At 43.2% G+C, this 11,855-nt stretch overlaps 1 protein-coding gene across 2 annotated transcripts; it reads left to right on the top strand.

Annotated features, from left to right (window-relative positions):
- The first annotated feature begins 7,338 nt into the window (after positions 1-7,338).
- On the top strand, positions 7,339-11,423 carry LOC306920727 (serine protease 23-like). Of its 2 annotated transcripts, XR_013789675.1 has the most exons (3): positions 7,339-7,633; positions 8,414-10,228; positions 10,278-11,423. XR_013789675.1 is itself a non-coding variant. In XM_079497575.1 (2 exons), the coding sequence occupies exons 1-2, from the start codon at positions 7,605-7,607 to the stop codon at positions 9,558-9,560; spliced, it is 1,176 nt and encodes a 391-aa protein (XP_079353701.1). In that variant the 5' UTR covers positions 7,339-7,604; the 3' UTR covers positions 9,561-11,423. The 2 variants fall into 2 exon arrangements, 1 of the variants encoding a protein (XP_079353701.1); XM_079497575.1 differs by having other exon boundaries at positions 8,414-11,423.
- Positions 11,424-11,855: the final 432 nt, after the last annotated feature.

Raw genomic sequence — 11,855 nt, 5'->3', positions numbered from 1 at the left:
GTAAATGGTGCATTTATATAGTGCATTTATCTAAGGCACTTTACATAGATTGTGCATTACATTCACCCATCTATGTGACGTCACACACACATTCATACACCAATGGCAGAGGAAACCATGCAAGGCACCAACCTACACACACACGCACGCACGCACGCACGCACGCACGCACGCACGCACGCATGCACGCACACACACACACACACACACACACACACACACACACAGAACCTGTTGACTGTGCCTCTAAAATGAAGCCGTGAGGACAGACATATAGCTTGATCTGATGTGACTAATAAAAGCCTTACAAAAGCCTCTACATCGTCAGTATGTCACCATGGTCTCATGATAAAGGGGCAGATGTCCAAAGACAAACAAGTCAAATACCCGACATGTTGTTGGTCACATGCAGAACCTTGGACCATACCATACGTCTACTGCACAATGCAGCAGAACAACGTTCTCTGAGTGTGATCCTGGAGGTCGGAGCATAGTCTAAGTCACTGGACTTCATAACGGACCAGTCATGGATCTTTTTTGGTGGACCCTATATTAATTCTGATGAATGTACTGAAATGTAATTCTGGAGCTAGATAAGTGTTATGCATCCAGTTGAAATAGAAAGAATAGATCAAGATGAGATACAGAGATGTATTGCTTTCGATGTCCCCTTGCTTGAGTCTCTTCACATACTCGAAAGTCAGTGGACGTGTTCAACGTTTGCTCATCTCATCAGTCTATTGAGAACACAATCACAGCACTATACATTATTCAAGTACATCACATTATATCCAGCTGAATAACAAGACAATATTGTGAGAGTAAAACCAGACTTTATATAAATGTTCCACAAGGATGTGAGTGAGTGAGTCACTTCATAAGCAGCCAGATGAACGTGTGCGCTGCCAAAGCCTGGGGTTTACCCAGAGTCATGGTGCAAAATCCCTTCCTGTGGCCTAAAATCATTTAGAGCTCCTCAGTCATCAGAAAGCATTTTCCCGGACATGCATGGGGGTAGTGAAGGAAGTGTAGTTTGAATCAATTAAGACTTTATGGCTGGAGAATAGTTTGCGCGCCGCTGTCCATTATGAATAGTAATTGTGTTTGTTATACACTGTAAAATCCTCAGTACTCATTTAATGCTAAGAGTGCAGAAGATTCACCCTTTTGCTGTTTATACCTACTCCTACTTGATCACTTATCCCCCATGAACCCTAGCGTCCATGTTCTGGGAAGGTCATAATTGGCGAACATTTGGCAAAAATAGGCGAATATTCAGAAAATCTAGAAGCTCACAACGCATTGTAAATATTGGTCATTTTCACGTAGACGTACAACTAAGTACTAGGCCTACTGTACTTCGCTGCCCGGGGTCCACCAGGGGTCTATTCTTGGCCCCCAAATTGTCTCTCTACACTAGTCTCTTCACTGAAAATTACAAATCAGCCATTTTCCCAGAGTGTACACTGTGGTTAAATGCTGACCTGATGAAGATCCTGTGAGGATCACAACATTGTCTCAATAAAGTGATCCTTTGCTTTGAAGACAGTGGGCGGGCTCTACCTCTTTTTAAATGAAGGACACTATCTTTGTGGATGTCTTTGAATGGAATTATAAGGTGCAGTAAATCCCTGCACAATGAATGTCTCATCTGAACAGAATGAAAACCACTTGTTTGAAGTCATGGGAGATTGATGGTTATGTCATGAGTATTGTCTTGTTATAGACAAATTAAGACAATCACAACTTTTTCCTACACTGTAGCAGAATCTAGCACTGAAATAACTGTCACACATTTGACCAACTGTTTACTGCTTTGCTCCACTGTCTGTTGGATTGTCTTGGCATCACGTTGTATCTGAAACTGGCTTTGCCTTTAAGCCGTGTTCCACTGCATTTCACAGCAAATAGCTTCTCTTTGTTGATTTCTTTTTGCCTTTCCAAACAGCTGTGTCTCCGTGGCCACTGGGGAAAACAGCGAATGAACGGTCTAGGTCCAAAACAGGAGAGAAGATACAGACAGAAACCACAAGGAGAGATACAAATTACTACACAAGAAAGTCCTTAGTGTTACAGTGTAGAGATAGAGTAAAAAAAGAAGGTGTACCTGTATATGGCAGAGGAGAGAAAGAGTATGTGTGTGTGTGTGTGTGTGTGTGTGTGTGTGTGTGTGTGTGTGTGTGTGTGTGTGTGTGTGTGTGCGTGCGTGCGTGCGTGCGTGCGTGCGTGCGTGCGTGCGTGCGTGCGTGTGCGTGCGTGTGTTTGTTTCAACATACAATTGCAATGTCGTCCACACTTGTTTGATTGTGTCTGTGTCCAGAACGGAGAGGAGGAGGAGGAGGACAACAATTAACATGAACAGCACTCTGGGGAATGTGAATCTCCATGACGACAGTGAACATAGCCAAACAAATGAGTCCTTTCATAACAATTCAAAACAAACTGAATATCCCCCCCCCCATTAGCACTCATACTGGCCAGGAGGCATGCGTCAGTCCCTAGATCCAAAGTGTTCGTTTAACTCTGAAAGTGTAAAAATTGACCTGTGAGAGTCCATTATTACAAAAATATAATTATATTTGACAAGATCCCATTTCCTTTTCTGTTCAGTTTTAGCATGGTCCATCGATCAAAGTGCACTTTGATGTGTGCGGAGGTCGAGGCTACGCTACAATCTGGAACTTATTTTAAAGAATGAAATTATCTGTATGGTAGAGTTTGTTAATACAACATACCGTAATAGCACATGGTTGGAAGAGGAGGAGGGTGTCTCCCTACTCTTCCATTGAGACAGTTAAACATGTGTTGGGTAGATAGACTGAAATATCGGTCTGGCCATCATCACCATTATCAGCCATACATTACTTTTCACTGGCATATCCCTATTTTGTGCATATCATTATAGGCTAAAAATCTCAAAACACATTCTATTTTTAAAAACTTTAATCGTCCTCATTCATCGATGAGAATTAATTTAGCACTTTTTGATAGAATATATGGGTCAAAACATATAGGACCCTATAGGCTCCTACCTCTCCAAAATCGCAACGGCCCCCAAAATCTGGCATCTGCTGGGCTCTAGTATCGGGTAGCACTCCTTGACAAGTATTGATCTCTCATGTGGAAGACCAGAGTTCGAATCCTGAGTAGGATAATCTGCATTTTGAAACGACACAGAGAGATTACATCAATTTTTGAGAAGAATATTAATGTAGCCTAACTGCTGTCATTATTCATTAAGTTATATTACAATCATATATTGTAATTATATATTACAATTATATATTATATTACAATAATTAATAAAGATATGTATCTAATAGTCATGGAAAAAATAGGCAGCATTATGTTAGTTAAGCCAAATCAATGCTGACGGTCCAAGCTGAAGAGCTGGTAATGAATATCTTCTTTACAAACATATCAACAACTCTGGTTAACAAACTGCCCTCCCACTCTGGGCTCTTTGGTGTAGAGCACATTACAACCTTCTACAAAAACCTAGGTGTTTGTAAAGACGATTTTAAACTAGTTATGGTAACAACTGATGAGGTAATTAAGAAACTGAGTGCCCTCCAACCCCACAAGGCCACAGGCCATGACAACATTCCCTCCAAATTTCTCAGAGACTCAGCCATCTCTATAGCTCCAATCATCACCCACATAGTAAACCTCTCCATCAAACAGGGACAGGTCCCCCAAGATTTCAAACTGGCCAAAGTAACCCCCTTGCACAAGAAAGGGAGTAAATTAGACCCCGGCAACTACCGCCCTATTTCTATTCTTAGTTCCATCTCGAAAGTGATGGAAAAAATAGTCTATGAACAGGTTGAAAAGTATCTTGCCACTAATAAATTATTGTACGAGTTCCAATCTGGCTTCAGAACATCCCACTCCACTGACACATGCCTCCTCTATTTGAGCGACCACATCAAACAAGAGGTGGACGCTGGCAAATACTGCGGCATGGTCATGCTGGACCTCCAAAAGGCTTTTGACACCGTGAACCACTCCATACTGGTTAACAAGCTAAAAGCAATTGGTTTCGATAGCACATCAGTGAGCTGGATGCAATCCTACCTGGAGGGGAGAGAACAGATGGTGGAAGTGAACGGAACACTGTCCCCCCCCCTCCCAGTGAGCTGTGGCGTTCCACAAGGAAGCATACTAGGGCCTCTACTGTTCCTAATATATGTAAACGACATGACTTCAGCCTGTGACTGCAACTTGTTCCTGTTCGCAGATGACTCAGCACTGCTGGTCTCGGACAGGGACAAACTGCAGGTTGAAAATGCCCTCAGCTCTGAACTCGGTAGAATCTGCACCTGGCTCGCTGATAACAAACTATCTTTACACCTGGGAAAAACTGAATCCATTCTCTTTGGCTCTATTAGTAATCTCAGCAAGGCAAATGGCTTCTTGGTTAGAGTGGGTGACAATGTTATCACACGTAAAGATGAAATTACCTACCTAGGTTCCATCCTGGAGGCTAATCTTTCCGGTGATAAAATGGCCACCAACGTAATCAAAAAAGTCAACCATAGAACAAGATTCCTCTACAGGATCTCCTCACTGGTCAACAAAAACACCTTGAAGACCTTAACAGGAGCCCTTGTACAGGGTTTCTTTGACTATGCATGCACCTCCTGGTACCACAGCACCTCAAAGGCCCTTAAAACCAGGCTCCAGACTTCCCAAAACAAACTGGTCAGGCTCCTACTTGATCTAGCCCCCCGAACCCACCTCACCCCTGCCCACTTCGACAGGCTGGAATGGCTTAGGGTCGACGACAGAGTACAGCATCTTGCAATGGGTCTGGTCCACAAGATTCGATACACCACCAAGATACCCATGTACCTGTCTAGATACTTCCTTAATGTTAACGAAGTCCACACCCACAACACCAGAGGGAGTGCAACGAACCATGTACAACCCAGATTCGGCACAAACAAGGGACTAAATTCTTTTCGCTCCTATGCCACCAAAATGTGGAACGCCCTACCAACTGTCATTAAGACATGCGAATCCCTTGACTCCTTCAAAACCGCTCTCAAAGGGCACCTACGGATGGCTGCAATTCGAAACTGGCCCCCGTAAAATCTGAATCCCCCCCCCCCCGCCCCCCCCTATTTTCCCCTCACTGTATATATTTCTTTTCCCTTTTTACCTCCTTTTTGATGAATTCTTTTTTGATGAATTCCTGTTCTGTCTATAGAAGTGTCTATTTGTACGTCTCTAAATGTTTTGATGATTTGAACATGGTGGACCCTGTTGGAAACAAGTGTAATGCTTAATTGGGTCGTCCACTCACAGTTAACAGCCTTTGTATTGAGTTTGTGCTTGAAATGTACTGTAATTCTGCAAACTGTTAATAAATTCTTCAATCAATCAATCAATCAATGATTAACAGGACAAGTGGAGGATGAGAGGTCTATAGTTGGCAAAACCTCCTGACCCAAATACAGTCTCTAAGACACAGAAATATTTATATGTGTGTGTGTGTGTGTGTGTGTGTGTGTGTGTGTGTGTGTGTGTGTGTGTGTGTGTGTGTGTGTGTGTGTGTGTGTGTGTGTGTGTGTGTGTGTGTGTGTGTGTTTTTGTGTGTGTGTGTGTGTGTGTGTGTGTGTGTGTGTGTGTGTGTGTGTGTGTGTGTGTGTGTGTGTGTGTGTGTGTGTGTGTGTGTGTGTGTGTGTGTGTGTGTGTGTGTGTGTGTGTGTGTGTGTGTGTGTGTGTGTGTGTGTGTTTGTGTGTGTGTGTGTGTGAGTGTTGATCGTAAATGATTGTTCTGTTGTGGGATGGGTGGGGTAGTGGGATATACAGAGCTGTGTTTGATGAGCCAGCGAGTCCACCCTGTGTCCTGGCAAAGGTTTGTATCCTTAATCAATCACAGAAGACCTCCTACGGAACGTCATTTTTCTTTGAAAGAGTTTAAATATTTGGCCTTTGCCACAGTAATTAAATGCCCACTTGAATTCTACATGTAGATGTAGCCAATAATCATTTACCTCTACAGTACAACAAATGCATAACTGATTAATATATTTTCAATACACAGGGTTCTGATTATTGGACCTCATTATAATGATGTAATACTTTGATTACATCAGGGTTTTAAGATTAGCCCTCGCTGTAGGGCGACCTTAAGCCTTTATTCTGTGTTTCATTATGACAGAGCCATATTTTCAACGTTTTCAAGCAACATTATTGTCATAAATAAATGACAATAATTAAAATGTACTCTTCAGTCATGCATGAGTCACATAGGAGAAGGATAGATATTATTATTTCTCTCACTCTCTCTTTGCTGATGAGTCATTGAGGGTTTATTCACACCATCTTTCTGACCCAGTTGGGGAGCTTTTTTCTGGGGTTAAACAAAACAGGAGAAAAGTTGGGGCTAATGATATATAGCTCACTCAGACCCATGCAGTCACTATAAGCTTCCATGCACTGTCTGAGCTTACTGTAGATAGTAAATACCTGCTGTGTGACACTTTCCATTTCAAAGTAGGCTGCAATCAATGTTTTTACTGTGGGAGAGGAAATAAACTCTTGTCTTGCATTACAATGAGGGAGTCACCCCGAAAACCCAATGAGTTTAGTCCTATAGTTCCTATAATGTGCTTTACACTGTGCACTGCTCAGTCAGTGAAGCATATACAGACACACAGACAGTTTAATAAAGACACAGACACGCTCACGCACGTACACGCACACGCACGCGCTCTCTCTCTTCTTCCATTTATGTTGAACGTGTCCTCAATGCCCTCATTCTACCCAGTGGCAATAACCTTCTCTTGTCATTTCCTAATTTCTTTCCACGCCTTCGCTTCTGGACAAGCAGCACACTTCACAGAGCAGCTGTTGTGTCTTGTCTTGAGTGGAAGAGAGGGATTGTCTATAAAATATTGTTCTGTGTTTCGGTTTAAATCCTTATGAATTAATAAGTTCAAGATGGTGAAAATGACATCCAAATGTAAAATCTCCACATAAATTCAAAGAAATTGCACGAGTGAATGACCAAAAAAATTATAATTAAAATGTAAATTGTATGACTTTTAAGTCCACTTTATTTATTATTACAGTAGGCATAGCCATGGTTCACAAACATGACGCTTGTACATTATTCATGACAGTCATGTTCCCTGCAGTAGGCCTAGGTCTGCACTCGAAAGATTAATAAAAGTGTCTGATTTGCAACAGGCTAGCTCTGATTTGATGAGAAATATATGCAGTCTGTACTAGGCTATGGAGTTGCTGTAAGCGTCATGTGACCAACTCGGGTCGGATCTGGGATGCTCTCATCATGTCTCATAGCATAGGAGGAGGCAGATCTAACGCCGTACGGTCCAGTAGGCAATCCACCTCCACCATGACTGACGCTCTTCTCAACCGCATTCGGCCTCGCACGCGTTGGGATTCCTCTTACCTTTCGCGGAATAATTTAGTTTAAGGATTTAGCTCCCGAGCAACATTACTTTATTGTTTCAGTGTGGGAGTTTACCTCATTCAATATTTTACTCCTACTCTAGCTTGATCTGTTCTCTGATGCCAATAGCCCGCAGCTTTTCCTTTTCTACCCCACAGCTCACCTGCAGAAGCAAACCATGTGCACGTGGAGAGAGCTCTCTCGCTGGTAAGTTAAGCTGCCTGCCTGTCTTGCTGAAAGATTCAGAAAACTTTGAGAAATATGTGACAGTAGCCTAGTATACGAAAAAGTATATTTACTATAGCTACTTGCCCGTAGCAGGCTATATGGTTGCTATTTTATCTCCTCCATGACGAAATCAATTCTAATAGGTTACAAATTACACAATTATAATTATTATATTAGGTATAATTTAGCGATAATGTAGAAATAAATAATAATAAAATAAAATCTTAGATAAGCCTAAAATAATCTTTAGATAGGCCTATTGCACTATTGCATATTAAAATAGTATATGCATTAAAGTAGCCTATCTGCAGAGTCAGACAGAATATCTAACAGACCAGTATAGGGCAGGCTATAATAGCCCACTTAAGGAATTTTCCCTCAGAAATATGGCCTGATCTTTCCCCTCTCTTCCAATAATATTTGTATAATGCAGTGGAAGTTTACAACTGGACATTTTCCAGGATAGATGATTTATAAATAGGTCTATATTTGCTGCTGCTTTTATGGGAATGCTTTTATAAAGAAGGTCCAGACATCCGGTTACATTCAGTGTTTGGTTAGAATGTTTGGAACCTCTCCCTCCGCTATACCATAGCTCGGAGCTATGCAGCGGGAGGGAGAGGTTCCGCTACATTGGATTGAGTCAGAGAGTGAGTGAGCCACAGCACTGTACCAAACAAACATTCAGAATCACAGTTTGTTGAGGTCAGCAGTTCGACTCAACCTGTCTCATCTCCTCTGCACTCCTCCTTTCCCCAGGTTCAACATAATTCTTCCCCTACTCCTCTTCCCTCCTTCCATTTTCTCGTCCCACCCCCAGTGGATTCCCCAGCGTGTCCCTGTGGTCCTTCCACAGCAGACACAGGATCGACCCGCTCCTCACTTCCTGTCTCAAGCCCGGCTCGAGGTCACTTCTGACTGCGACCCAGAATGCCACAAGAGAGTCCCGCCCCCAAGCTACTGGGACCTGCGACAACTCCTGGCCTATGAAACGCTCCATTCTAATGGACGACTCACTGAGACCGCCATTGGTATCTACGGATACAACCCTGATGCTGGTACAAGTCCTGCCTCCTCCCACCTCAGACAAAAGCGCCAGATCTTTGGCCATGACGGACGCTTCAGCATTGCTGGGCAGGACTTCCTGTTGAAATTTCCCTTCGCGGTGGCTGTCAAACTGTCCACAGGGTGCTCTGGAACGTTGGTGGGAGACCGTCATGTTCTGACAGCGGCCCACTGTGTTCATGACGGAAAGAACTATGTGAAAGGAGCTCAGAAGCTCCGCGTCGGCTTTCTAAAACCCAAGCAACGGGATACACCGTTTTCTTCAGCTCACTCCCTCAACTTCACCAATCATGTTGAAGGTGGCGCCGCCCCTTACTCCCCACCGGTCAATGACAGAATGAAGTTCCAGTGGATCAGGGCCAAGCGCACGCATGTGCCCAAAGGCTGGATAAAAGGGAACGCCAATGACATTGGGATGGACTATGACTATGCTCTCCTGGAACTCAAGAAGCCCCACAAGCGGCGCCACATGAAGCTGGGCATCAGCCCCCCTGCTAAGCGCTTGCCCGGTCGACGGGTCCAGTTCTCTGGTTTCGACAGCGATCGCCCCGGCCACCTTGTGTACCGTTTCTGTCGGGCTGGTGAGGAGACGTCAGACCTGCTGTACCAGCACTGTGACGCGCAGCCTGGCGCCAGTGGGTCTGGGGTCTATGCTCGTATGTGGGATGGGCGCCGGCGACGCTGGGAGCGGAAGGTGATAGGTGTGTTCTCCGGCCATCAGTGGGTGGAGCGACACGGGGCGTCCCAGGAGTTTAATGTGGCAGTGAGAATCACACCTCTGAAATATGCCCAGATCTGCTATTGGATAAAAGGCAACTATGTAGACTGCAGAGAGGGGTGATGATGTAACACCACAGTAATCAATGAAGATGTGTTTTTACAGGTGTTGTGCTGAGATTTGACACACTGACAGAATTCCACTTCCCCTCGCGTAGCAGGGCTAGGGACCTAGGGTGCACCAGAGCCTTAGATATAGACAGAGTTACGCAAACTGTGTTCACTTCATGGTGCCAGTCCAATGGCGGCTCTCCTACATAGACATTGTAGCATTGAGCGCGGGGACAACCAACTGGGCCAAGTCTTGGACCGGAAGTAGGCAGAAATGCATTGGACTCAGGCAACAGCCCAGCTTTATTGATCTTAAATCCCTTTATTTAAAATGGTTTTGTAGTAATAGTACAACATAAACATTAAAGAGACTTTAGTTGTTACTGTACAATACTTTAAAACAGTTGGCATGTTGCACACATGCTTAAAATAGCCAAGCCGCCCTCGCTGAAAACAATGTATTTCCAACTCCAGCTTGGCTCAGTTCAGGCTGCATGAACAACGCTCGAGCGCTGGGTTTCTGCCCCCTCTATATCGTAACTCTTCTATTAGATGGCTCTGGGGTGCACCACAGGTGGGGTAGAGAGCCGGGTTCTTCTCTGAGATGCTCAGGACTGAGGTGGTGCATGGCAACGGGGCTAGTGTGCACCTTATAGTGAACCGGTATGTTGTGGCGTGGAGGTAGGTGGAGGACTTGGAAGCACCACAGGCGGGTAGGGTGGGTGTGGAGGTCAATGTGGTGTTGTCATAACCAGAGTGTTGCCAGGCTGGGGTGCACCATAGACGGGTAGATCATGTAGTTAACTATATAAAATTTGAAAATAATTATTTGTCATGACACCAAAAATGGACACAATGGAGGCATTGATTGGATATTGCCAAAAATAACTTGTTGAGTTCATGTCGAATTCTGGTATGGAATCAAATCTCGGCACAAGGGAAAGCAACAATGTACAGTGCCATTTACACATCTAAGCTTGCATTCACGCACATGGACACACAAAATAAGACACGCCTGGCTGCTCACCTTATTTACAAAATAGCGCATGCTTAACTTACTCCAAAATACTGAACTTCGTTCACTTGTACCGACAGTTTGAGAAGTCTGTTGGGTGATATGACTTAAGTGATATCACAATATTTATGGTTCAAATGTTGATTTCAATGTTTTTCCTTCAAGAATGTACTCACTGCTCACTTCACCTGTTTTCTGAAATAAAACTTCTGAATAGCAAAACTATTCAACTTTAGTTATAGATTGATTCAACAATAAACTATAAACCAAAGTTTGAATAATATTCTTCAGGGCCCCCAGCACTATTAAATCATTGAGGACTATACAGAAGACGTATTGTGCAGAATAATTGTGTTTACTTTGCATTATAGCCTCTTTACTCTAATACTAAAGATTGTACTGTAGAACCTGTTTTTGCAAATTTCTAATGTAACCAATCGTTATCTTTTGTAAAAAAAAAAAAGTAAAACTGTCAGTTGCCAAAGCACAGAACTTTTTCTCCAAATCAAATTGTACCTTTTCACTGGACATAATGCAGTGTTTTCTGTATGTATACTTGTGGTCAAACTGTAAATGAATGCAGTTGAATCGCCAAGGCTATGGTTTAGAATAGATCCAATGCTTCAAATAGTGTACACTGAAGCAGAGCTTTGTGAATGTTGTACTTTATCATTAACACATAGCTCCCTCTGGTGGGAAAATGTAAAACTGCAGGAGTTTACAATATTGTCCCAACTTGGTCACAGCCATACACTTTCGATACTCTATTGGAAAACTGTGTTCTGTGTAACAGTCTTAACAGAAGACCTTTTTTACAGTTTACAAAATAAACATGGGTTGCCTTCTTACCTTTACTTGTAACTGTTTTAGGAGCAAAAAACTAAACAAAACAAAAAAACATGCATGCCCACACATGAAATCCTTAAGTTTTAACACCGTTTTTATTGTTTCAGATGTCAAGAGGCATTTTCAGAAACGCTGAGGGAACAATGAATACTGTAAAAAGCTGAACTAGGACCAGCTTCTCTGACTCCTCCTGAACACATTCCATTAAAAAGGAAGGTTGACAGACAGATCGGCATCTCAATTTTACAACCTCCATGGTTGCTTGTACACAAACAAAAGTGACATCGATTTAAGTATTCCGATGTAAAACCACACGCTCCAGTCGCGTTGTCTTGAGTGTACAGGTGGCATAGGGTAGCAGTCGACACTCGACACATCTCAGGAGAACAGGTTGGATTGAGATCCCAGGCTAGAGGGATTTAGTGTCAGTTTCTCTCATGTGTACAG

Source organism: Electrona antarctica, assembly GCF_951216825.1.
Source record: "Electrona antarctica genome assembly, chromosome: 3".
Taxonomy (NCBI): Eukaryota; Metazoa; Chordata; class Actinopteri; order Myctophiformes; family Myctophidae; genus Electrona; species Electrona antarctica.
The sequence above is the reverse complement of the archived record's forward strand: the minus strand, read 5'-3'. Positions and strand labels throughout refer to the sequence as shown.

What these genes read in the sequence shown, in the direction of transcription:
- LOC306920727 (XM_079497575.1), top strand. Translation starts at nt 7,605, where the DNA reads ATGTGCACGTGGAGAGAGCTCTCTCGCTG. An exon ending in TGGAGAGAGCTCTCTCGCTG is followed by an intron (nt 7,634 to 8,413) that starts GTAAGTTAAGCT and finishes TCCTTTCCCCAG; the next exon opens with GTTCAACATAATTCTTCCCC.